This window comes from Ursus arctos, unplaced genomic scaffold (assembly GCF_023065955.2).
Source record: "Ursus arctos isolate Adak ecotype North America unplaced genomic scaffold, UrsArc2.0 scaffold_7, whole genome shotgun sequence".
Taxonomy (NCBI): Eukaryota; Metazoa; Chordata; class Mammalia; order Carnivora; family Ursidae; genus Ursus; species Ursus arctos.
Window position 1 is genome coordinate 30,434,151 of NW_026623089.1, and position 22,021 is coordinate 30,456,171.

At 36.3% G+C, this 22,021-nt stretch overlaps 1 protein-coding gene across 1 annotated transcript in view; it reads left to right on the forward strand.

Moving 5' to 3' along the window:
* Positions 1-21,294, forward strand: part of TM9SF3 (transmembrane 9 superfamily member 3) — a 70,652-nt gene extending 49,358 nt beyond the window's left edge. The window contains exons 10-15 of the mRNA XM_026493768.4: positions 3,522-3,661; positions 6,467-6,535; positions 9,524-9,670; positions 10,415-10,498; positions 10,838-10,914; positions 17,126-21,294. Coding sequence (XP_026349553.1) covers positions 3,522-3,661; positions 6,467-6,535; positions 9,524-9,670; positions 10,415-10,498; positions 10,838-10,914; positions 17,126-17,193 — 585 coding nt within the window. The 3' untranslated portion in view covers positions 17,194-21,294. The remainder of the gene's footprint in view (positions 1-3,521; positions 3,662-6,466; positions 6,536-9,523; positions 9,671-10,414; positions 10,499-10,837; positions 10,915-17,125) is intronic.
* The last annotated feature ends 727 nt before the right edge of the window (positions 21,295-22,021 follow it).

Here is a 22,021-nt window from a genome sequence, read left to right on the forward strand (position 1 = left end):
TCCATTTGCTACAATTTGTTGGGTTTTATATCTGTATTTATGAAAGATGGTGGTCTGTAATTTTCTTTTTTCCTCGTTTTGGTATCAGAATGATGCTGGGTCATCAGATACATTTTTAACCTCAAATCCAGTGTTTCTTCTGTTAGAGTACTGACGTTCAAAAAAGCAGAGTGGGAAGTTACTTATGAGCATATTGAGAATAATCTCATAAAATAAATAAACTTCTTATGGGCATTTGTGTTTGAGTTGGCGATGCCCTGATTATTAGATCTTATTGTTGAAATGCTTAAACTGAAGCTCAGTAATTTTTATATAGATTTAAAGGCATAAAATGTATGAGGTAGAAAAGTAGTGATAAAAATTGTCTAGTCTAAGCAGATGTTGAAGAAATGCATAATGACTGATAAGACAGTATATTTCCTGAGAATCACCTTACCTAAAAGCAATTACTGTCTGTCACCATAAATAACATTTATATTCTTTAGCATTCGCAAATAGCTCATCTCAGAATGCATTTTCCCTTTCCATTGCAGTCACGCCATGGATTTCGTAAAGGGCCAGTCTGGAAGCAGAGCTAGAATAAATACTAGCCAAATTTTGGTTTATGACTGAGATTTAGAAGAGCTGACCAGTTGGTACATCTTTGGGATATTAAGTACTGATAGGCACTACTTGTTTCTAACTTGCTTTTATTGTAGATAGTGGAGGCCCTCAACCTGGAAAAGTCTTTCCTCCCCCCACTGCCTGTTTTTGTTAGTGGTCCAGGAACAGTGGCTAGGAGACTAGGGGAGGGCCCTATATTGTTTTGAGATCCAGAGTTTTCACAGTGTATTAGACTAACGGGTTTTTTTTTTTAACTTTTAGCTACTAAATTTCATTTATTTATTTATTTATTTATTTATTTGAAAGGATTTTTATTTATTTGACAGAGAGAGAGCACAAGCAGGTTGAGCAGGAGAGGGAGAAGCAGGCTTTCAGCTGAGCAGGGAGCCCGATGTGGCGCTTGATGCCAGGATGCTGGGATCATGACCTAAGCTGAAGGCAGATGCTTAACAAACTGAGCTGCCCAGGCGCCCTTACTAAATTTCATTTTTAAATGAAACTTTGTGGAAGCCCAATATAGAAAACAGATATAAGCATGAATCTTTTAGTATAAATAAATTTTGTAAATTCAGTATTTTAACATTCTCAATTTAATGAGAAGCAATAAAGTTGTGATAAATACAGATCTAATGTAAAAGGGTATGAATAAGAGTCAGTCATATCTTCTTCAGTAACCAGTTTATTTGGTTGAATATCAGTCTTGAGAAAAATCCCGACATCACAGATGATTTAGTTCATATGACTTTTTTTTTTTTTAACAGCTTGCCTTACAATCTCAGAGTAATTCTTCAAGTAAACCCATCCAGAACTTAACACAAAGGAATAGAAAATTGGTTTCACAGTTCAGTCTCTTAACAGTTTCTAACAAACTGCTTACATTTTTTATCATGTATAAGAAAACAGACAAGAAAAGGGGAAAAACAGTTGATAATGTCTTGATGAAACTCTCTATAGTGTCCTCTATTGATTATTGTTATGCTTTGTACGAGCACACAGGCAATATATGCCCTCACGTCACTTGCCACTTACTGGCTTGTCACACACATGTGCTGTAGTGCATTTGCTTATACAACTTTGAGTGAACAAATGTGTGCAGGCCTGAATTGGATTGGTGGGAAGGGAGGGAGAACAAAAGACCAGTGTAGCATCATGAACCTTCCTAATCAACAGCACATTTGTAAGAAGTCCAAATTTGTACACAGAGTTGTTAGCAGGAGAAACTATTCTCAGATTTGTATGAAAATTAGTTAACCTGTTATGGTAGTTTCAGTTTATTAATATTTGGTACAGAACTCATTTGAATCTGTGTATTTTTTTATGACACTTCAAAATATTTTTTAAGAACACTTTTCAAAAGAATATTCAAATTAAATGGTTGTGGAATTCCTGAAGCTCTTCAGCAGGACCTGAGGGGTCTGTGGAACAATTTGAAAACCACTCTTCTAGACCATGTCATTCCTCATAGGAGTATTTTCTTCAACTTCTCTTCATTTCATATTTGAAATTAGAGTTCTGGTAAATTAAGAAGGAAATACATAGGTCTTATTACAGTGTGTTAGCATTTTGGGTCTTGTATACTTAATGGTAGCAAATCTCAATAATAAGAAAGCTGTCAACAGCAAAAATTGAGACAATTCATCCGCCAGATATTTATGAAACAATGTATAATTTGCAATATTTTCTAATGATTAATGTATCTTAAAAACAGCTTATTTTTTATGTTTTACATATTCTTGTCATATGAGCATAAATTCATATTATTAGTAGGTCTAAACTGAGATACCAATAATTTGAGTTCCTAAGCCTACTCCTTAAAATGGGATTCCAGGGCTCTTAACTCTCATACATTTATACAAATTTTATCTGGAAGAAAGATGGTGATTCCCCTTGGCTTGTTTAAGACACACACACACACGGATATAATGAAGATGTGGTTTTATTAATGTTGCTTCAAAATAGACCCTCTTCTTCTCATTTAATAACTGTGGATTTTCTACCCCATGCTTCTTCATTTCTCTTAGTTTCTTCACAATCTTCTTTCAACTTTTCTCACTTTTACTTTTTATTAGAACCCTAAAATGTATAATTGAAAGTGATCTTAGAGGCCGTTCAGTCCTTCCGTTTTGTAGGAGTTCAGAGTGAAGTGATCTTAACCAGATGCTGGCTGGAAAGAGCTTCAGTGTGTGTCCTTGAGTACCCAGATTTATATAAAGAAAAAACTCACAGAAGTAATTATTTTCCTAACTGACCACTTTGGTTCTAGAATCTCTATATGGTCTTCCCTATAACTTTAGACTTTGAACTGCTGATGGGCAGGAAAATACCCCTGCCATTTTAGTAATGACCCATCTGTGCGTAAATAGAGATAAGCTTGTGTTGTTAAGATCCTGAGGCATTGTGGAGTGGAAGTGAGCACAGTCTCTGAGACAGGGAGATCGAATCTGAGGTTTTGGTCTGGGTGCTAGCGTTGTGGGCATGGGAGGTTACTTAGCTTCTGTAAGTCTCATTTTCTTCATCTGTAAAATGGGGAAATAACATGCAAAGCTCTCTGAGCTCAATAAAATGCAACCAAGTCAATAAGTTGGTTATAATGAGAAAAGATAAAGGATATGTTAGAAACATGACAGCTGAAAGTGACATCAGGAGAGAAAAAAGGGCCACAGCAGAGAGCACATGGGAGAACGGGGAACGTGAGCAACTGTGGGAGGTGGGAAGCAGTTTGACTTGTATTTAGTTGAATTCTAATATTTTAAGGCACATTCTTTGCCTCTTTTCATTAGTGTATATCTTATACAATTTTAGCCTATATTGAACTTAAACATTTTATTTTGTGGTCAAATTGTGTTTAAATTTTTAAGTGTCCCCTTTATTTTTATTGTTATTCTGAGTAATCATACACATTTTAATTTAATTTACAGGTGGCCGTTTGTTGCATCTGTTTTTTTGTTATTCTTCCTCTAAATCTTGTTGGTACAATACTTGGCCGAAATCTGTCAGGTCAGCCCAACTTTCCTTGTCGTGTCAATGCTGTGCCTCGTCCCATACCGGAGAAAAAATGGTAAAAAGAATGCTAAATCTTATGTCATTTTTCCTCACAATATAGAAATTCTTAAGGCTATATGTATATATAACTTTTAGAATTGGCATTTATTTATAAGAATGACTGTCTTAAGTTTGAACTTAAGAATTGTCTTTTTACTTTTTCCTTCAACCTATTTTGTAGTAGTAGTAAGCAATTACATCCTTATTTCACTTTCTGAATATTGGTGCCATTTACAGATAAATTAAATGCTTTGATAAGTACACTAGTGCATTTACCTGGGCGGGAACTAAAGCTGCAACAGTTTTGTATATGGGACAAAATTGACCTGCTGCCTTTTTTTGAAAGAGGAGTTCTGTTGGCACCTACCTATGCCTGTTTGTTCACGTATTATCAGTGACGCTTTCACACTGCGGCATCAGAGACAGAGACCGTATCACCTTCCAACCCTGAGATATTTACTATCTGAACCTTCATAGAAAATGTTTGACAACCCTAGGCTTATAATTTCATTTTCCTTTCCAGATATTTTATTATTCTAAATAACACTGACACATATTTATAGCCACATATATCGTACCAGTTGAGAGATGAATTAGGACTAAGACCAGTAACAATTTACTGACTTAATATTCTTTGTCTTCACTTCAGGGATAGTATAGGATCTCTCAAATACATTCTGTCACGTTTTATGCACAAAATGTGTTCTTGAGGACCTCCCAGTATTCAAGATTAATCCTGACCAAGGATGATGAGTATTTCTGTTAAACAGCTGAAGAGATTCTTTAATTGCAGCAGTATACACATAGTTTAGAGTTTATCTGACTGATCAACTTTGAAAATATGATTCTTGATGGATTTTTAACTTAAGATAATTTGTATTTTTTCAAATTCCAGACATAAGACGGGATGTCATTAATATGTTATATTTCTAAATTTCATAATTCAAATTTGAACTAAATGTGAACTTGTATAAATATATTGCCATTTAAAATTAGTAAATTAAATGTTTTAGTGCTGATTTATGCTAGTCTGCATTCTTCATTTTCCTGATTCTTACTAGCGGACAAAAATAGAACAATCTTACCATATATACACTTATTACATCCTCCATCTCATAAGAGTAGCTGCACATTAGACTCTGTATATTCATAATAAGGGATATATATTGAAAAGCCTTTGTTCCTAGATATTTTACCTTAATAATAGACATAATTTATATTCAGATGCTTACATATACCATGTCTTTTGTACACTTGGAGGTCATTTATAGAAATGGAGGCTGAGTAAAAATAGCACGTATAGTTTAAAGGAGGGTGATCTGTTCTAGTCTTAGGATTGTCCATGTTCCTTTTTTTCTTAGATTGGTAATTGTGAGAACTTCTGTAGTTTGTTTTTTAAAGTCCATTTTCTCTTTCAAATCAAGATTAGACTTTAGGTCACTAGGGCTGGTGAAAGAGAGGAAGGAACAACACGTGGCCTTGCAAACCATGGGTCACAGCTAGTTGGAGGGAGGCTCATGTGTATCTTTATTTTCCATATATAGTTACATGGGATCTAAAATCTGAATACTAGATCTGGCTTTCTTTGATTGTGTTATCTTGGGCAGATCATTTTTTAACCTCTATGGGTCTTGGATTCCTATAAAAGGAGGAAAGAAAACTAGATTAAGTGGTTTTTAAGATTTGTTTTTTTCAGCTTTCAGACTCTTCAATTTCTTCTCAGTTTTTGTTTGCTTTTTTAGAGAGAGCGTATATGTCATGCATGCACGTGGCGGGGGGGATGAGCTGAGGGAGAGGGAGAGAGAATCTCAAGCAGTCCCAGCATGGGGCCTGATGCAGGGCTCCATCTCATGACTATGAGATCATGATCTGAGCCAAAACCAAGAGTCAGATGCTGAACTGACTGAGCCACCCTGGTGCTCCCCTCTTCTTGGGTTTTTAGTTTGTTTATGCCAGAGATAGTAGTTTCATATCTTATGTGCCAGATACTGTGCGGGGCATGGGGCATACCTAGATGAATAGCTTCTGCCTGCCAGAGTTTATAATCTAGGGAGGTATGATATGTATGTAATTACACAGTTCCAGGTAGTGTGGTTAGGTGCTGCCACAGAGTACGTTCAAGAGGCAGTGTGAGCATGGGGGAAGGACCTACCTCTTTCTGGGAGACTTGGGAAGGGCTTTACGGGGAGAATGCTGGAGCCAGTGCTGACGGGAGAAGTATGACGAGAAAAGGCATTCCAGGTAGAGAATTACCAATTGCATTAGTATGTGTTTGTTGAGTGAATGAATGAGGTTTTAATTTTATTTTTTATTCACTCTTTGGCTCCAGTGTAACCCAGAACTCGTAATACCTTAATTGTTGTAATTCACAGGAAAAGAAATTACTGAACCAAGGAAAGCATGACCAAGGAGATGGCAAGGCCACAATTTGGGAAACATTATTTCAGATAGGGCTCTCAGGACTTTTCCTATGGCTTTCTATAAATAAATGCCTATAAACTTTTTAAAAGTTGTTGAGAGATGTAGAACAGAAGCAAATACTTAAGAGTTTTTCCTGAGTTTGTTGGTGGCAAGAATTTCTATTCCCCAAATTCTTACCTGCCTCTTATGCGAGAAAGAACTTTGACTGTAACCTATGGCTGATTTGAAGTGCTACCTCTGTATTGTAACCTCTTTGAATTTTTGTTTTTCTTTTTACTGGCTTGTTTCTATCCCTTAGATTATTTTTAAGTACCAAGCATCTGCTTTCTATTATCTGGATTTATATATTATAATGTGAAAATCATACTAGAAGTTTATTGCTAATTTTAATATTTTCCAGGTTTATGGAGCCTGCAGTTATTGTTTGCCTGGGAGGAATTCTACCTTTTGGCTCAATCTTTATTGAAATGTAAGTTGTGGCAATGTGTTTATGTTTTGAGGGATATGATTGTAATACGAGAATTTAGGAGTTTGAGTAGGTGTAGAATCAGTAGATGGGACGGCATCTAACAGTTAGTCTGCTAATTTCGCGGCTCCCCAAAAGGAATCTAACATAATCTACCTAAAAGCAGTTTTCTGCGTGGTCTCAAGTATTTGGGTGAAATTTATGTTTTGTATTATATTCTAGACCCTTCTCACCTAACAGGAGATCTTAGAAATCAAACAATGCATGCTAAAGACTACTAGACCAGTCTTTGATTACATGCAGGATAGATGGAATTACTGATTTTTATTGTATTTTTAAAGTATTTCTGAGGGCCTGGGGAACTAGGTAAACCATTACCTACCAGTCAGTTTAGATTTTGACGTCTTCAGATACATATATTCCCGGTCTCCTTCCACTGCAGGAGTGCTGGGAAATGTGTATGTGTTTGTGGGTGGAAGATACGCCACCTGGTGCCCAGGTACTATGCTTTATACCTGCATCCTTGATCACCACTGCAAAAATTAAGTCTTTCTTTTCTCAGTTTGTATCCCAGTGTTCCTTGATGGGAATGCTCTCTGCATTTTAGGCAAGACACTTCTTTCTCAAGAACTGCAGTCATATACCTCTGGTTCTTGCCCACAAAAATGCCAGTCATTGTGACTACTCTGAACTCCCTTACACATTTCCAGATGCCCCACTGCTGATTCTTTCCTGTATAGTGGACATCTCCTTAACAGACATGATTGGATCTGATAACTGGTTAATTGAAAGTTGGCCCATGTAAGGGAATTATTAAAAGACTCATACATAACATTTTATTTTAACTTAAAACAACTCAAGGTACATCTTTCGCTCATTTTTTAAAAATATAGAGCCAGATTTATATCTAGTCAATGTTTCCATCATTTTCCCTTTGACATTCATAATGTATCTTCTGTGTTTCCAGCGTTTTAAAGGTGGAACAAGAACATTAAGACCTATCTTAAACATTCTAAGTGCAGGAGCGCCTGGGTGGCGTAGTCGTTAAGCATCTGCCTTCGGCTCAGGGCGTGATCCTGGCATTATGCGATCGAGCCTCACATCAGGCTCCTCCACTAGGAGTCTGCTTCTTCCTCTCCCACTCCCCCTGCTTGTGTTCCCTCTCTCACTGGCTGTCTATCTCTGTCAAATAAATAAAATCTTTAAAAAAAAAAAACAAACATTCTAAGTGCAGAATCCTTCTAGATTTATACATTTCTCTCCCAGATTTTCATAGTTGTCTCACCCATACCTAATTTCATGTTGTTTTTTTAAGTGACTCACCTTATTAAATTTCTCCAAAACTTTCAACATAATGTTCATAGAAATCATGCATCCTTTTTGCTGTCATGTGTATTGGTGTGTGCCATATTCAATTACGCTATCTAATTACACTAACAAGCACAATTGACATAGATTTAGGCCACCCCTGGTGGTCACCTACCAGCTGTGAATGTGCTGTGGGTATTAGTACCATAGAGGGACTGGAGTGTGTGTCACTCTAGCTTGTGGTTTAATAAAGCCAGTTCAGGAGCCTCTTTGGTACTTTGTAGGCTTGTATCCTCACCCACTCTTATTTTTCCATTCTACCCCTGTTCCCGGTACTTTCTGGATCACATCTCTTCCTGCTTTCTCAAGTACTCCATTCCATTGGATAGCCTCTCTGCTGTATCCTTAAATTCTCTTCTGTTTTGACCACCCTCAAGCCCATTCTCCTCTTGGTAGCCACAGTGATCTTTTTAAGGTGTTAATCTGATCACATCACTTGTTTATTAAAGACTTTTCTTCATTTTCATTGAGGTAAGGTGCCAACCCCATAACATAGCCAGTAAGGATCTTCATAACATAGGATCTGGCCTCATTCGCTTCTCCAGCCGCATCTCTTAGCTCTCACCCCTTCACTTGAAGTTCTAGCCATACTCAGTTACTCTGAGTTTTTCTAAATACAGTGAATTCCCTTATGTGTAAGCTTTGCCTTTGCTCTTCCTATTCCTGGAACATTCTTCTGGCTCCCCTTACCCCACATGCCTTATTTGATTCTTCTCACCACCTCTTCTCCCCAGAGCCCCACTTAAGCAAAGCAGTAAGATGCCCCTCTTGGGTGCATTGATAAAGCACATGTCATGGAGCATCATGACTACCTTCTTACTGGTGCTGCCCTCTTACGGTAATGTCCCTGAGGGTGGAGGAGACTGTGTCATCTTCACAGTTCTGTTCTCACTGCTTCTCTGACATGTGGTAGGGCCTCTAAATAGCTGTTGAAAGAATGAGTGACAAATAAGTGAGCTAAACAGAAGAGAACAAGAAAAAGAAAAGAGGCTAAAAGACCCTTTTCTACTGATGACTTGGGGAATGGAATTAGAGTGAGAGTCTTGTTCTTCATGTAAAATGTTAATGCCACCTCTTGGTGTCCTCCAAAAATAGCAGGAAGCTCCTTTAGGCTTCTTTTTCTAATTATTTTTATTTTCGTAATTTTGTACGTTATTACTCTTTCAAACCTACTTTTTAAAAAATTTACTAAGGTGTTTTATAAAGTATAAAATACATTGCTTGAATAGTGTTGCATCCAGAAAAAATGAAAGAATGAGGGAATTGTCTTTATTTTACAGATATGAATTTTTAGCTATTTTCATTTTTCTTTGCCACATTTTACTCCTTTAAGCTTCTAATTTATTCAGTTTGCTTAGAGATGAATGCCCTACTAAAAAATCTGTTCTTGAAAGATTATCCAAGAAAATATTTTTGAGAGATTTTTGGAGGATTTAATAGATAAAAAAGAGTAAGAGAGTTGGAAGTTACTTGAAAGAAAATAATTGAGAATTAAGTATGACGAAAGTGAGAACTAAGATGTAAGATTTAGCAAAAGCGGGGTGAGCTTCAAGAATAAAGCAATAAATTTAGCAATAAAGCAAAATAAAGCAAAAATAAAGCAAAAAATTGCATTTTATTTAGGTATTTCATCTTCACCTCTTTCTGGGCATATAAGATCTATTACGTCTACGGCTTCATGATGCTGGTGCTGGTCATCCTGTGCATTGTGACCGTCTGTGTGACCATCGTGTGCACATACTTTCTACTAAATGCAGAGGATTATAGGTGGTAAGTACTTAGGTTGGGGAGGAACCTCAAGGCACTCTGTATTTTCAAGTAAAATGCCATTTAAAGTGTATTAAGTAGAGTAAAAGATCTGTATAGAAATTTTGCTGCTTAAGATAGTATAGGAATTTTTTTTTAGTTATAAAAAAGATGAAGATTTTAGAGGAAAAGTATAATCAGCCAAAAAATAGTGTTTGTACTCATAGTGGTCACTGTTATGTATTTTTACAAAGTGTTTGATGTGCTAAGAACTTTATGAGGAAGGATTGCTGCATTTTAAACAAAAGAAGACAGTTCTGAAAAAGGCTGTGGTTTATATAAGGTGACTTATAATAGGGTATCTGACAAAATTCAGGATCTCTCCTTCCAATTCTTAGGCTTTCTCCTTGTTGATATATTTAAATGCCATCTGTACCCATCTTTTAAAATATTTATTTGTTTTACAGAGAGAGAGAAAGAGCAAGCTTGAACACGGGGCGGAGGGGGGGTTTTGGAGGGAGAGGCAGAGGGAGAGGGAGGGAGAGAATCTTAGGCAGACTGCACACCTAGGGCAGAGTCCAACACAGGGCTCGATCTCATGACCTGAGCCGAAATTGAGAGTTGGCTGCTTAATTAACTGTGCCACTCAGATGCCCCTACATGCATTTGTTTTTAAAAATACAGAATTTTCAAGGATGTTTTTATGAAATTCTTTGGTGTAAAGTCTGTTTCAGTGCCATTCATTCAAAAGAGTTACCTTTTTTTCAGGCAATGGACAAGTTTTCTCTCTGCTGCATCAACTGCGATCTATGTTTACATGTACTCCTTTTACTACTATTTTTTCAAAACAAAGTAAGTGGAGACATTTTCTCACTTTGTATTTAGGAAACTGAAGGTGTCATTTAAATGCCAGAATTTAAGAATACAAGGTAGAGCATGGGGAATATAGTCAGTGGTATCGTCATAAGCACTGTATGGTGATGGATGGTAGCCACGCTGGTGGGGAGCACAGCATAATGTATAGACTTGTCCCATCAAAGTTGTTCAGTCGCTGAGTATACACCTGCAACTAATGTAACATTGTGTGTCAACTAATTGTACTTCAGTTTTTAAAAAGAAATAAATAGAATTTAAGGCCCTGTGTTGAAAGTAAAAACAGATACACTATATAAATTTTTTGTCTTATTTCAGAATGTATGGCTTATTTCAAACATCATTTTACTTTGGATATATGGCGGTATTTAGCACAGCCTTGGGGATAATGTGTGGTAAGTTCTGAAATTTTTGGAATATCATGAGTAAATCTGACATTTTTAGAAACAGAAAAATATAGTAGTTGAAAATTACATTCTGTTGCTTGATCAGGAACAACAAAATAAACTCGAGTTTATTTCTTGATTTCAGTCCTTTTGACTATTCCTCAAAAATTCATCATTGACTCTTTTTTAATGTTCTGTTCCTAATAATTCTGTATTGCACTGTCTTCTGTATCACAATTAGTTTCTTTTTCATGTTTAAATTTGGTCATTTTTTAAGCTTAGTGTCTTTGGAAAAGATAATGATGTAAACAGGTTAAGGTGTTGGCTGAATGATTCCTGTTTGGAAGTTTCTAAGACTGTTCATAGAGATAACCATGTCCGAAAGGCAGTGTCTGGGTTTTAAGTACACACTTGGGTTTCTGCAGACTGGGCTTAAGTTCTGTCTGTGCCGCCTGTATGTTCTGTATCTTGATCCAGTTCTCCAAGCTCTCCAAACTCTGTAAAATGAGGATAATACCACTGTGTTTTGGGATTATCACAATCTTTCATTAAATAGAAGTAGTAATAGTTATCACCATATGATAGAGTCTCTAGCATGTGTGAAATACCTAGAAAATAAAGTTTGAAAGCAACCTGATAAAAGGAAAGGGCATGGACGTGATAGCCTGAGAGACCCATATTAAATCTCCCTGCTGCTTTTTTGTGGCCATGGGGAGTCATATTGAGCTCTCTAAATCTCATCTTCTCATCTGTGAAATGGGCATATCTTTCACAGTAGTTCTTTGTCGTAGTAGCGTGTGTAAAGCACAAGTGTAATGCAGGTCTGTTATCAGGTGTTAAGAGAGACTGAGTTTTGTGGGAGATATGGCAGGGATTGGGAAGAGCTGGGGCTTTTGGGGTCAGTTAGTCCTAGGTACAAATCCTGGTGCCCCTACTGAATAGCTGTGTTACTCTGGCCAAATTATTTAACCTTTCTTCCTCAACATTCACATTTGCAAAACAGAAGTAACACCTACCTCACAGGGCTGTGTTGAGGCTTCAGTGACTGGATGTGGGTAAACAGGTAGATGGCAGATGCTTAGTGAGTGGTGGCCGCTGCTGTTCTATACTGACGAGGGCTAACAGTCCTTGTGCTTCTTCTGTTCTGGGATTGTGTCTCTGTGTCTGTAGGTTTCTACACCTTTTGTTTCCACCTCAGAACAACCTCATGACACTGAGTTTAAGCAGAGGTACCTAAAGGGAAATGCATACAAGTAACTTACTTTTCTTCTGGTTCAGGTTTTCACTTCATAAATGAGGCTAATTCCCTAGTTACCCCATAGGAATGATGCAAGGCTTAAGGACTAATCACTGTGGAAACATTTCCAGATAGTTTATAATTCAGACCCTTCTCCTTTCTCTTTTATTTGCTGTTGACTTTTTTTTTTTGGTAGTTCCATCTTTAGCTATGGGGTAGGCAATAGAATAAGGAAGATATAATCTTGTTAAAGGCTAGGTTCTGGTATGACATTTGTGGCCCTTTGGGGTACCAAGATTGCTTTTTTCCTCCACCAAAAGAGTGTGTTCTATAGGTTGGTGGTTACCCAGAAGCAAGGGGGCGGGTGGGTGCTGGAGGATTAGGAGTGTGGGCAAAATGGGTGAAAGTGGGCAAAAGGTTAAACTTCCTAGAGTAAGTTCTAGGCATGTATGGTGACAACAGTTAACAATATTGTATATTTGAAAGCTGCTAAGAGATTAGATCTTAAAAGTGCTCATCATAAGAAAAAAAAATCATAACTATGTGCTATGAGAGGTGATGATGTTAATTAAATTTATTGTGGTGGTCATTTCACAATATATACATATATCAAATTACTATGTTTTACACTGTAAACTAAAACAAATGTTTTATGTCATTTAAAATCTGTCCCATATATATATACCGTGTACATGATCATGTGCGCGTACACACACACACACACACGCGCGCGCGCAACATTGACTATAAAGTCGTAAAACTAATTCCACAAGCTATAAGGAGGGACAGTTCTCTATAATATGATCACATATTTTATTTGTAGATGCTGTGATGACCTTTCCCTGTAATAATTAGTTAACCAACTTTGAGGGAAGAGGACTAGGATCTGCAGATTAAAACTAGATTTGTGGGGCGCCTGGGTGGCACAGCGGTTAAGCGTCTGCCTTTGTCTCAGGGCGTGATCCCGGCGTCATGGGATCGAGCCCCACATCAGGCTCCTCCGCTATGAGCCTGCTTCTTCCTCTCCCACTCCCCCTGCTTGTGTTCCCTCTCTCGCTGGCTGTCTCTATCTCTGTCGAATAAATAAATAAAATCTTTCAAAAAAAAAACCAAACTAGATTTGTATCACATGGGAACATCCTTGTGTTATCGCAGGCAATCAGAAGTTCCCTTTAGGGGCTCCTGGGTGGCCCAGTCGTTAAGCGTCTGCCTTCGGCTTGGGGCGTGATCCCCGGGTCCTGGGATGGAGTCCCCCATCAGGCTCCTCCACTGGGAGCCTGCTTCTTCCTCTCCCACTCCCCCTGCTTGTGTTCCCTCTCTCACTGGCTGTCTGTCTCTCTGTCAAATAAATAAATAAAATCTTAAAAAAAAAAAAAAATTCCCTTTAGTATTATTATTAGCCTTCCTTCCTTCAGAATGTTGCTCCTCGAACTCCTCTTTATTTAATATGAGTTCTTTCTTGATTATCACCAGCATTCAGTGGTGTATAGAATCGTGAGATTATGCAGAGGGTTAAATTTTTTTTTCTTGATTGAATATGTGATCTTAGGAAGACCTAGAGAGATAATATCTTGACATTTACAAAGAAAATGGAATTGAACTTAGCTAATTTTTTAGTGCTTTTCCTGTTGAAATTTCATCTTGCTGCCTGAAAATCTTGGCACATTTACAGTTCCCTGCTGTTCTGGCAGTGTCCCAGCATTTTTTCTTTAATGGGTATATGTGCCTTCAGTGCTAATCTATTTTGGCGGGTTTGGGGGGAGGAAATAGTTCAGATGAACTGTTTAAAATGTCATCATAATACAAAAATTGTACATGCTCATCAGGTATTTATATTGCTAAAATGCTTTTTTAGTCAGTAATTGAAAGAAAAATATTTATTGATTTTTTTTAATGTAGGAAAAAATGTGTTAAGGTGGAAATAATTAGATTGTTATAGTTTTCATATTTTTATCATAGCATTTTAGTTTTAAGGAAATTAAGTTTAAAAGTGTATCTCTATTATTCTCAAGACATTTACATTTCTAGAGAGCATATTTACTATCTTCCTTTTATAAAGTCATATTTTTATACACTTATTCTTGAGATACTCATAAGATTAGGAAAAATGATTCTTTAGGTTGATACTGTTTTGCTTTTAAGCATATCTCTGCTCAGAGCGGAACAATGTTTTATAAGTCTGGAATATTAGATTTGGTTATTGGACTGGTGTGATGTTAGGCCAGTTAAATTTTTGATTCTAGGTAAAATTTTATAGATTTTCTTATGTTCTAAGAATTTAGGTTTCTGTTTACAAATTGAATGGTCTTTTTCCTTGCTTTGTAAGGACTTCTTTTATAACTATTTCTGAATGAATTATCACTATTTCCAAGTATAATTGTAATATAACTACTTAATATTATAAATATTTATTAATTGCAAAAATAATTGGAAATAGGTTTGCTTTGTTTCTTGGTGGGTTTTAAGAATACTTTTATGGGCACCTGGGTGGCTCAGTCTGTTGGGCGTCTGCCTTCGGCTCAGGTCATGATCCCGGGGTCCTGGGATTGAGCCCTGCATCAGGCTCCCTCCTCAGTGGGGAGCCTGCTTCTTCCTCTGCCTTTGCCTGCTGCTCTCTCTGCTTGTGCTCTCTCTCCTTTCTCTCTCTGTCGTATAAATAAATAAAATCTTTAAGAAATATTTTTAGTATTTAATTATGGGAAATTTTCAAATATATGCAAAAAGAGGGACAATTATATATATATAATGAAAAATATGTAAATACACTGAGTCCTCATGTACCACCTAATATCAGTAATTATCAGTTCATGGCCAATCTTGTCTTATTCATAATCCCACTTTATCCCTCTTATTCTGATATAAATCTTGGGCCTCATGTCATTTTTAACTGTAAATATTTCAGTACATACATATGTGTGTGTGTACATATATAATAACTATAATGTAGTTGTATAACAATTATATACTTACATAATAATATTTATAATGATATATAGTTATATAATAATTACGTTTCAGTATATACATGTATATAATTCCTTCATGTGCTCAAATATTCAGTTAGTATTCACAATTACCCCACCCATCCCCATGTCTTTTTTAATACAGTTGTTTGCATCAGGATCTAATTAAGGCTCATGCATTGCTTGGTTAAAATGTTTTTTTTTTTCAAGTAGGCTCCATGCCCATCATGGAGCCCAACATGGGGCTTGAACTCACAACCCTGAGATCGAGACCTGAGCTGAGATCAAGAGTCAGACGCTTAACCAACTGAGCCACCCAGCCCCCTGGTTAAAATGTTTCTTAGGGTTCTTTTTTTTTTTTTTTAATGATTTTTTATTATATTATGTTAGTCACCATACAGTACATCCCCGGTTTCCGATGTAAGGCTCGATGATTCATTAGTTGTGTATAACACCCAGTGCACCATGCAATACGTGCCCTCCTTACTACCCATCACCGGTCTATCCCATTCCCCCACCCCCCTCCCCTCTGAAGTCCTCAGTTTGTTTCTCATAGTCCATAGTCTCTCATGTTTCATTCCCCCTTCTGATTACCCCCCCTTTCTTTATCTCTTAGGGTTCTTTTAATCTACTGATGTTCTCTTTCTTTTTCCTTGTAATTTATTTAAGAAACTTGAGTTTTTGTTTGTTTTAATTTCTACAGTGTTTTCCACACTCTGGATTTTGCTGAAGTGTCATTTAATGTTTCTCTCTGTGTTTCTTCCCGTATTTCCTCTAAAGGGGTAGGTAGAGCTATAGGCCTGATCACACTCAAGAATACTTGTCCAACAGTACTTAATACGGGTTTGTAAACTTACCAGGAGGCACTGGTTATTTCTGTGAAGTTAGCAGCCATTGATAATTATTGCCTAGTTCAAATAATGCATTGGTGTCTATAATCTAACTCTATTGTTCCTTTTATATTTTTTGCTGGGGTACTTCTATAAGGTGAAACTTCTTTTCATCAGCCATTTGGTACCTTGAAGTACATATATAGGAAAGGCAGAATAGACATTTCTTTCCTTATATACACCAGTTGGGTAAATAAGTGACTAATTAGGGGTGTGTGTGTGTGTGTGTGTGATTATTAACTTATGGAAGATTTACTTTTGGGGTTGGATGGTAAATTTCTAAATCCAGTGGAGAATCTTCTCTATGACTTGATTGACTAGCTGTCTTGTTCTGAGAATCCCTTAGTATAATTTGCAGTGAAGAGCTATCCAGTTCATTCATTCATTCAACAAATATTTATTGAGTATCTTATCATGTGCCAAGTACTCTCTAAGGTATAGAAGACAGATACTTAATTTAACAAAACAGACAAATCCCTTGCTTTCTGGTGTTTTGAGCCTCATTTGAGGCTAATTATTCAAAACATTTCACAACTCCTGACCTACCTACCTGTCTCTTTCATCTACTTCCTCAAATATATCTTCTTTTTACCAACCACAGAGCTTCTATAATTTAAAGATTAAAAATTCCACCAGAAAATGCCTCTTTAGAGCTTCAGATGCCATTGGGCCATGGTTCTTAGTCCTTTTCTGAGAGAATCCCATCGCTTCTTACTTCCATTAGGTATCATATGATTTGGAGAACATGTTAAAAAATGGCTTAAATGACCTAGAATAATTTATGCTCAAATTGTAAAAATACATGTTTTTTGCATTTAACAAATTTTTATCATTATCAAATTATTCTTGCTTTGTAAGTGATGTATTTTAATTCATATAGTTATTATACATGTAATAACTGATAACCTAATTATAAAAATATCACATCAGGTCTAACTTGGTATATGACAATAATAGGTGATGTGCAAAACAAATGATACAATTTTAGTAAGTTCAGAACAAGTACTAACATAAAAGATGTTATCTTGAAAAAAGAATAACTTTGCAGAGCAGAGAGCATTTAATATTTGTAAATGATGGATCCTGCCCTGTGTGTATTTGTTTCCAAATGTCTTATTTTATCTTTGCAGGAGCAATTGGTTACATGGGAACAAGTGCCTTTGTCCGAAAAATCTATACTAATGTGAAAATTGACTAGAGACCCAAGAAAACCTGGAACTTCGGATCAATTACTCTTTCATAGGGGTGGAACTTGCACAGCAAAAAAAAAAAAGCGCAAGAAGAGATTTGGGCTTTCACACTGGGTACTCTGTGGGTCTCTCTTTTGTGGATGGCTTAAAGTAACATCTATTTCCATTGATCCTAGGTTCTTACTGACTGCTTTCTCCAACTGTTCACAGCAAATGCTTGGATTTTATGCATTAGGCATTACTACAGTACATGGCTAATCTTCCCAAAAACTAGCTTATTAAAGATGAAATAGACCAGCTCTCTTCAGTGAAGAGGACAAATAGTTTATTTAAAGCATTTGTTCCAATAAAATAAATAGAGGGAAACTTGGATGCTAAAATTACATGAATAGTATCTTCCTGGCACTTAGTGTTTCTACGTTATTGAAAAATGATGTTCCAGAAAGATTACTCTTTTCTCTTATTTTTACTGCCATCATCAGCCTATTGTGGGACATTTTTATATATGGAATCTGGGTTCTTTTTGACCTGTTTTTTTGTTTTTCCCAATCCAGCTGCATCCTTTTTTTTAAAAAGAGAATTAAAAAAATATTAAATCCTGCATGTAATATATCTGCTGTCATCTTAGCTGGACCAACTTCCCATTTATTTATCTTAAAACTACTCAGTTCCATCTTAATTCCATCCAAAGAAGATACAGTTTGAAGATAGAGGTGTACTCTCTACAATGCAATTTACTGTACAGTTAGAAAGCAAAGTGTTAAATGGAGAAGATATTTGTTTTTATTAAACATTTTGAGATTTAGATAAACTACATTTTAACTGAATGTCTAAAGTGATTATCTTTTTCCTTCCCCCAAGTTAGTCTTACATCTTTTTTGGGTTTGAATGAAGGTTTTACATAAGAAATTATTAAAAACAAGGGGGGTGGGTAATAAATGTATATAACATTAAATAATGTAACGTAGGTGTAGATTCTCAAAGGCATTTGGATGTACAGACTGACTACGGAGTACTTTTTTCTGATGATGATTGGTGTAGAAATGTGTGAATTTGGGTGGCTTTTTACATCTTGCCTACCACTGCATGAAACATTGGGGTTTCTTCAAAATGTGTGTCATACTTCCTTTGGGAGGGGGGATTGTTTTCTTCTGTTTCTTTTCGGAGACTCCTACAGGAGCTAAATTTGTAATTTAGAAACATTTAATTTTGTTAATCCTGTCTGGGACACTTAAGTAACATCTAAAGCATTACTGCTTTAGGGTGTTAAAATAAACTTTCCTGACCAAATTGTTTTGTGAAAATAGATGTGTTTGCAATTTGAAGATATCTTTTCAAAAGGCAATATTACTGAATGCAATTTTTTAAATATAGTGTAAACTATGCTTTTCTAATACAGGAGATCCATACCTTAAAATCCCCAAACTTGCTTACATCTAGATTATCCAGTATGGTCACAAAGTAAACGATAAGCCTTTCGAATTAGATTGCGGCACAAAATCTGTTCAGGTTGGTGTACTGTGTAAAGTGGGGGTGGGGTAAAAGTGGTTAGCTTTACTATTGGATGAGCAAATAAAGGTTACAGTTTTCTAAGAGAAGTGATTTAATTTTGAATACATCTTTCTGGAACTATCCATAATGTGAAGTTTTCCTAGAACCATTGAGTTTCTAGTTTAATAGTTTGCTATGCAAATGACCACCTAAAACAATACTGTATATTGGTATTTTTAGAAAGACTCAAAACCGCTGTATTTAAACTTTAATGTGAAACTGATGCCATTTATAGTTACATAAGCTGTTTTCATTACAAAATATGTTTCTATAAATTGACTCTGCATCCTATAATGTGGTATGTAAGGACTATAAAGAGTGAAAAGTTTGATTTCTTACCACTTAAGTATGGCTGACATGAACAAACAGGATTTTGAACAGAAGCTATAGGTAAATCCTTCTTCAAGCCAGAATGTTACATTAAATGCAGTCTGCTGGTTCTTCCATTTTCTCTTCTTTCTCACCTGCCTATAAGATCTTAGAAGAAAAGAAACTGAACGTCAGTATTTAGTGGCTTACATAATGTAACTTTTTAACTACATGTAAAGTAATTACAACAACATATAGTCTATCTGATGGAGTATCAATTGGACAGCAAGCTTTTGTCTTAATAAAATGAAATCTGTTTCTCATGAATCTTGCAGGCAAGGTGTAAGGTTTTAAAAAAATAAGTGCTTTAGCTGCTTTCAGGTATACCAATTCCTTTTACTAAATTGAGCTCTATTTCAAGTCCTTTGGAATCTTAAGTGAAAAAAAGTTTTCTAATTTCCAAATATATTAAGTGTCATTAAAATGAATACAAATTTCCTTGAAGTTCCTTTAGAAAACATGTATTGGTTTATGCCTTCATGGAGGGGCTGGCCATGTGTGTGTCTTGAAAAAGACATAATCCACAAACGGTTTACCTCTGTAGGCCTGAGTTACAGAGTGGTAGAATAAAATACTAAGTTAATTAAAGGGTGAGGTTCTTCCACTCCATTAATGCTGTGTATCTGTCTTTCATTTGTTAACATTATTTGCTCATCTTATCAACTGATGCTTTGAACAGTATCGGAAACTAAGGATAAACTTTCTCCTTGTATCTGTAAGCATACTTCTGAAATTTAGCTACAGTACAAATTGGCCTCATTATTCATCTATCCTAGTACCAGGGTAGGATAAAGTGGAAATGGAATGGCTGGAACTATGGTGAAGCATTCTTTGGTATATCATGTTGGGCTCCTAATTTGTACGAAGTTTGACCACAAATCAAGCCCCATCTAGAATTCATTGTACTGTGCTGATGATATCTGAACCTAGTGAATGGTATGATCGGGTGTTTTCCATTGACAGTGGATGGGTCTCTTTATAAGGGTGGTTGCTGCAAATTCCAGTTCTTCCAAAATCCATTTTATTTAGGGTTTATCCATAAATTGTATTCAGTTTGTTAAAGCTTTTGTTTCCTAAATGTTTACAAACCACCTTATGCCAAATGTCTTGCAAATAATATTCCTTTTAAGATTTCCTTGAATTTTTACAAATGTAAAAAAGAAAATAAATGTATTAATATAACTTGTTCAGGAGAAGCTACATACTGAAGAGCTTCTGTATATAAATTCTGGCAAAGAAAAGTATTTGTAATCTATACACTGCAATTCCATCTGGGTTTTAAGTTTAGATTTCAGCATGTCTTAGTGTTTCAGTCTATTGATTTATTGGAACATGTAACAAATAGGAGCAGTGACGTATGAAAACGCAAGTATTAGTTAATGTTTTGTATCTTCGTAAAAATTCCATGGTTAAGAAGCTATATTTTAGCAATCAGGATGTTAAAGAGATCAGAGCTGTGAAAATTTACAAAGATTGTTTGGAAGTGTGTACAGAAATAGACTAGATTTAGAGGTAGGATAGATCAGAAAGTGAACATAAAGCTGCAGAAATTTTATAAGATTTAAACTCAGTATGAGGAATAACTCTAGTTCTCTCTTATGAGCCTTTTCTGAGAGCCGTCTGAGTTGACATTCTTATTGGAGCTGTAGGTGGAATTGTGCAAAGACAAAAGTAAAAATTAAGTTTTTATTTTACTGTATCAGGAAATGGGAACTAAGAAACTGGTGTGAAAGGTGCTCATGTGTATTGGTGAACTAGGCGTGCAGATAACTGACAGACAAGGCAGTATTTTGTGTGTTTACCTCAGTTCCTCAGGTTGGGTCATTTGAAAGTTATAAATGTTCTAAGTAAGATCTTTAAGGCAAGGAGCAAATAACATGGAATTCTGCTTTGAAGGACAAGAGAGTATACGCAGAAAAGCAGTCCCACTAGGGCTTTTCATCTGTGTCAAATTTGAACCTATAAACCCCCACAGAGCACGGGCAGTTGGTACCAGTGGGAAGGAAACCGTTATTGCTTGATGATTACTTCATTTTGTACCCACCTTTGGTTTGGGTAGGTCATACTCCAACTGGCTTTTTAGTAATAGATACCCAGCATATATACTGTATCAAATACATTTGAGGTTCTAATCTAGTCTGTTAATCTAACTGAAGTTGGATTTTTAAAATAATAAAAAGTTAAATGTACTTTCCTTGGATGCTTTATTTCTTTCCTTTTTGAAACAAGTGCACCAGGCATAAGGAATAACCCATTATTACTGGCATGCATTTGAGGGGATTACTGATAGCCTTCCACAGTTAAACAGGAATCCACAAACTCTTGCTGTAAAGTGCAGATAGGAAATACTTGAGGCTTGGAGAGCCAGATGGCACTACTCTACCATCGTAGCACAAGAGCCAGAGTAGCTAGCATGTAAACCAGTGAGCGTGGCTGTTTTCCAAACCGACAGCAACAGAACAGCCAATGGGCTACAGTTTGCTGACCCCTGAGATGAAGGATTCAAAATTTAAGATTTGATTTTTCCCCCAACTTACTTTGAAAAAAAATTACAGAAAGTTGAAAGAACGTTACAATGAATAAGGTTTGTCTTTACAAAATTATTTTTCTCTTTTATTTTCATTCTTTTGACTTCTGTGTACAAGCTCTGGTTCCTACACTCAAACCCCACTACCCCCATGCCTGTCGTTCTGATTGATCATGCATTGTCTAGTCAAAGCAGTGCCACCTGTGTTCCCTCACAACCCTTCTGTGAAGCCGACAGGGTAGACCACTACATATTCTAGAGAAGAAGCCAGAGCAGCCAAAGAGTATATTATTTTGGGCTGGAAGTAATCAGGATTAGATTAGGGTCCTCTTGACCACTGTCACTGTGAAATGGGGATGCCACCTCTCCAGCCTGTGGAGCAGATAATA